Genomic DNA, 4,176 nt, shown 5'->3' on the forward strand with positions numbered 1-4,176 from the left:
CTTATTAATACCCTTATTAATACTCTTATCAATACTCTTATAAATACTCTTATTAATACTCTTATTCCTGCTTCCTTCGGCCATTCCCGGAGCGATCCCAGCGCCGGGATTGGCTTGCGGTGGGAATTTGGATTCCCTGCCCCGCCTCCTTCCTCCTCCTCCTCCTCCTCCTCCTCCGGAACCGGGACCGGGACCGGGACCGGGACCGGACCCCGGGAATTTCTGCTGTTCCCGGAGGGATTTCCAGGGAATTTGGGGAGATTTTTCCCCGTTTTCCCAGATCCCGGCAGAGCCACAACAAACCCAGACCGCGACTTGGCGGAGGGAAAATAATCATTTTTTCTCGAAAGGTCAATTTAATCCCGCTAATTAACCCCGAGCGGAACAAAGCCGAACCTACCGTGAATTTGATCCTGCGACAGAAACTTCGCCTGGAGCAGGGAGGGAGAGAGAAAAAAAGAGAGAAAAAGGGGGGAAAAACTCAAAAATAGCTTTAAAATGAGGTTTGGGAGGCGCGCAGAGCGCGAGCGGCCGCACTCACCATGGTTTTGGGGAGGATTTTTGGGATTTGAGGTTCCCGGCAGGAGCGGAGGCGCTCGGGGTTTGCTCAGGGCTGAAGTCCCCGGGTGAGGCTGTAATAAAATCCCGCTGCTATGGATACGGCTCAGCCCGGCCCCGCCTGCTCCCGGGGAAAAAAAAAGGGATTTTCCAAAGCTCGGGAGAGGGAAAGATCGAGCTGGGACCTCCTTAGGGCTGGCAGAGCTCGGGATCCGCGCTCGAGTTTTGGAATTCCAAACAAATCTGTTCGTCATTGGGAAAAAATCGATTTTTTAAAAAATTTTTAATTGTTTAATTTGATTTTTTTTAATTTTGTAGAGATTTTCTGAATATAGATATATTTATTAGTATATTAATGTAGTAATAATAAATATATTATTAATATGAACGTAATTAGTGTTATATAATTATTTAATAATAATAAATTATATAACAATAATAATCTTAAATAATGGAATATTTAATATTTACTGTATTGTATTCATTATTTTTATATATTCTATTCTATTCTATTCTGTTCTATTCTATTCTGTCTTATTTTATATTATTTTCATTTATATGTATTTTATTTATATGTATTTTATTTTATATTAATTGATATGTATTTTATTTTGTATTATATTAATTTATGAGATTATTTTATATTTATTTTATATTATTTTATATGTATTTTATATTATTTTATCTTCATTTTATTGTATATAATACTAATTTATATATTATTTTATATTTCTTTTATATTTTATCTTTTTATTTTATATAATACTAATTTATATGATATTATTTTATATATATTTTATCTTTTATCTTAATTTAATTTTATATAATACTAATTTATATGATATTATTTGATATGTATTTTATATTATTTTATCTTAATTTTATTTTATATAATACCAATTTATATATTATTTTATATTTATTTTATATTTTATCTTAATTTTATATAACACTAATTTATATATTATTTAATATTTATTTTATATTTTATCTTAATTTTATTTTATATAATACTAATTTATATGATATCATTTTATATTATTTTATCTTAATTTTATTTTATATAACACCAATTTATATATCATTTCATATTTATTTTATATTTTATCTCAATTTTATTTTATACCACATTCATTATAATCTCATCACACAGCCACCTCCTCTCAGGGATTTATTGGAAACTCACAGATCTACATTAAAAAACCCCCTAAATCTCTTTTTTCCCCTTTCCCAGCCCCAGGAAGGCCGAGCCCGGCTCAGGAGGTGCCCTGGTGCAGGTTGTTCATGTGCAGGGTGTAGAAGGCCCAGGGCTCGGGGATGTAAATCACCCCGGGGTATTTCTTCCGCAGGATTTTGTCGTTCCAGAGCCAGCCCACCCAGGCGGCGATGAGGAGCAGGGTGATGATGAAGGAGAGGAAGAGGAAGAGCCCATTGCTGTCCAGCACCAGCCCCTTCCGCCGCTGGTGCATCACCAGCGCCATCATGGCGAAGAAGGTGAAGATGTAAAGGATGAAGATCTGCCCCTCCGTCACCAGGTACCTGCAAGGGAAATTCCTGCGGGAATTCCTGGTCCTGGGAAGGCTGGAAAGCGTTCCCAGCTTCTCCTGGGAGTGTTCCCAGCTTCTCCTGGGAGCATTCCCAGCTTCTCCTGGGAGCATTCCCAACTTCTCCTGGGAGTGTTCCCAGCTTTTCCTGGGAGCGTTCCCAACTTCTCCTGGGAGCAGTGGTGATCAGGGATGTCCTGGGTGGCCCTGGGGCTGTTCTGAGTGATCTTGGAGATGTCCTGGATGACCCTGGGTGGTCCTGGATGGCCTGGAATTGTCTTGGGTGGCCCTGGAATTGTCCTGGGTGGCCCTGGGGATGTCCTGGGTGACCTGAGACTGTCCTGGGTTTGTCCTGGGTGCCCCTGGGATTGTCCTGGGTGGCCTGGAATTGTCTTGGGTGGCCCTGGGATTGTCCTGGGTGACCTGAGACTGTCCTGGGTGACCCTGAGATTGTCCTGGATGACCCTGGGGATGTCCTGAGTGACCTTAGAGATGTCCTGGGTTCCCCCTGGGTGGTCCTGGATGGCCTGGGATTGTCCTGGATGGCCTGGGATTGTCCTGGATGGCCTGGAATTGTCCTGGGTGCCCCTGGGATTGTCCTGTGTGGTTCTGGCTGACCCTGGGATTGTTCTGGATGACCCTGGGTGGTCCTGGATGGCCTGGAATTGTCTTGGGTGGCCCTGGGATTGTGCTGGGTGGTTCTGGGTGGCCCTGCAGCTGTCCTGAGTCATCCTGGGATTGTCATGGGTGGCCCTGGAGCTGTCCTGAGTCACCCTGGGATTGTCCTGGGTGACCCTGGCTGACCCTGGGATTGTCCTGGATGACCCTGGGTGGTCCTGGGTGCCCCTGGAATTGTCCTGGGTGCCCCTGGAATTGTCCTGGGTGACCCTGGGATTGTCCTGGGTGGCTCAGGGTGGCCCTGGGTCTGTCCTGGGTGGCCCTGGATCTGTCCCAGCTTCCAGGGACTCAAGTGGCTCCAAACTTCCAGGAGGTTTCATTTGATTTCCCAGCCCCGCTGACCATCCCCGCCCTGGGGATCCCTGGGGAACCGGAGCAGCTCTTCCCAGAGCATTCCCAGGGAATTCCCAGGGAATTCCCGGCTCAGCCCCAGGCACGGGGGGCACTCACCAGTAGTAGAGGCTGCTGGGCCCCACCAGGAGCAGGGCAGCCAGGGGCATCCGGCCCCGCCGCGCCGCCGGCGTGAAGCAGCCGGTGAAGTAAATGAACAGGATCAGGAAAAACGGGATGTACCTGCAGAAAACAGCAATTCCCAAAGCTGGGAAAGGCTGGGAGCTGCCCCAAAGCCCCCGAGCTGGTCCTGCCCTCAATCCTGGGGCTTCAGCAGAATTCCCTGCTCCCAGATTCCTGCTGCATCCACAGGGAACGGGGGCTGGTGGGGGCAGGAGAATTCCCAACCTCCAGCAGGAGAATTCCAAACCCTGGGGAATTCCCAATCTCAGGCAGGAGAATTCCAAACCTTGGGGAATTCCCAGTCTCAGGCAGGAGAATTCCAAACCTTGGGGAATTCCCAGTCTCAGGCAGGAGAATGCCAAACCTTGGGGAATTCCCAGTCTCAGGCAGAAGAATTCCCACTCCAGAACCTTCTGGAAGGCCGAGCTGTCCCTCCAAGAGCTGCCACATCCCCGAGCCCATCCCAGAGCAGAGGAGATCCCCGGATCCACCCTGACCTGGATCCCAATCCAACCCCGGGCAGCAGAACCCGATCCCGGGGCAGCTCTGGCTCCGGAGCTTTCCTGCCCTTCCCTCTCCTCGCAGGGAACATCCCGGGAACATCCTGGGAACATCCTGGGAACATCCTGGGAACATCCTGGGAACATCCTGGGAACATCCTGGGAATATCCTGGGAATATCCCGGGAATCACTCACCACATGGAGTGCCCCAGGTACTCGTCGTAGTAGTAGAGCAGCTCGAAGGAGTCGATCTGCGCCAGCGGTGGGACAGAAACAAACCCGAGTTACCACCGGTCCTAAATCCTGGTTTGGGACATCCCTGAGCCCAGCTCAACCAGGGGTTTATCATTTATAAATCCTGGTTTGGGACATCCCTGAGCCC

The 4,176-nt window shown here is 47.6% G+C and overlaps 2 protein-coding genes across 2 annotated transcripts in view; both read right to left on the reverse strand.

Annotated features, from left to right (window-relative positions):
* Positions 1–651, reverse strand: part of CALML4 (calmodulin like 4) — a 3,717-nt gene extending 3,066 nt beyond the window's left edge. Inside the window, exons 1-2 of the mRNA XM_015638391.3 lie at positions 542–651; positions 401–431 (exon numbers count right to left, since the gene is read on the reverse strand). Coding sequence (XP_015493877.1) covers positions 401–431; positions 542–544 — 34 coding nt within the window. The 5' untranslated portion in view covers positions 545–651. The remainder of the gene's footprint in view (positions 1–400; positions 432–541) is intronic.
* Positions 652–1,714: 1,063 nt separating this feature from the next.
* The window catches only part of CLN6 (CLN6 transmembrane ER protein), a gene marked incomplete at its 5' end in the record, with an annotated part of 7,125 nt that continues 4,663 nt past the window's right edge, over positions 1,715–4,176 (reverse strand). The window contains 3 exons of the mRNA XM_015638421.2: positions 1,715–2,097; positions 3,231–3,353; positions 3,990–4,058. Of these exons, the coding sequence (XP_015493907.1) occupies positions 1,815–2,097; positions 3,231–3,353; positions 3,990–4,058 (475 nt within the window). The remainder of the gene's footprint in view (positions 2,098–3,230; positions 3,354–3,989; positions 4,059–4,176) is intronic.

This window comes from Parus major, chromosome 10, assembly GCF_001522545.3.
Source record: "Parus major isolate Abel chromosome 10, Parus_major1.1, whole genome shotgun sequence".
Taxonomy (NCBI): domain Eukaryota; kingdom Metazoa; phylum Chordata; class Aves; order Passeriformes; family Paridae; genus Parus; species Parus major.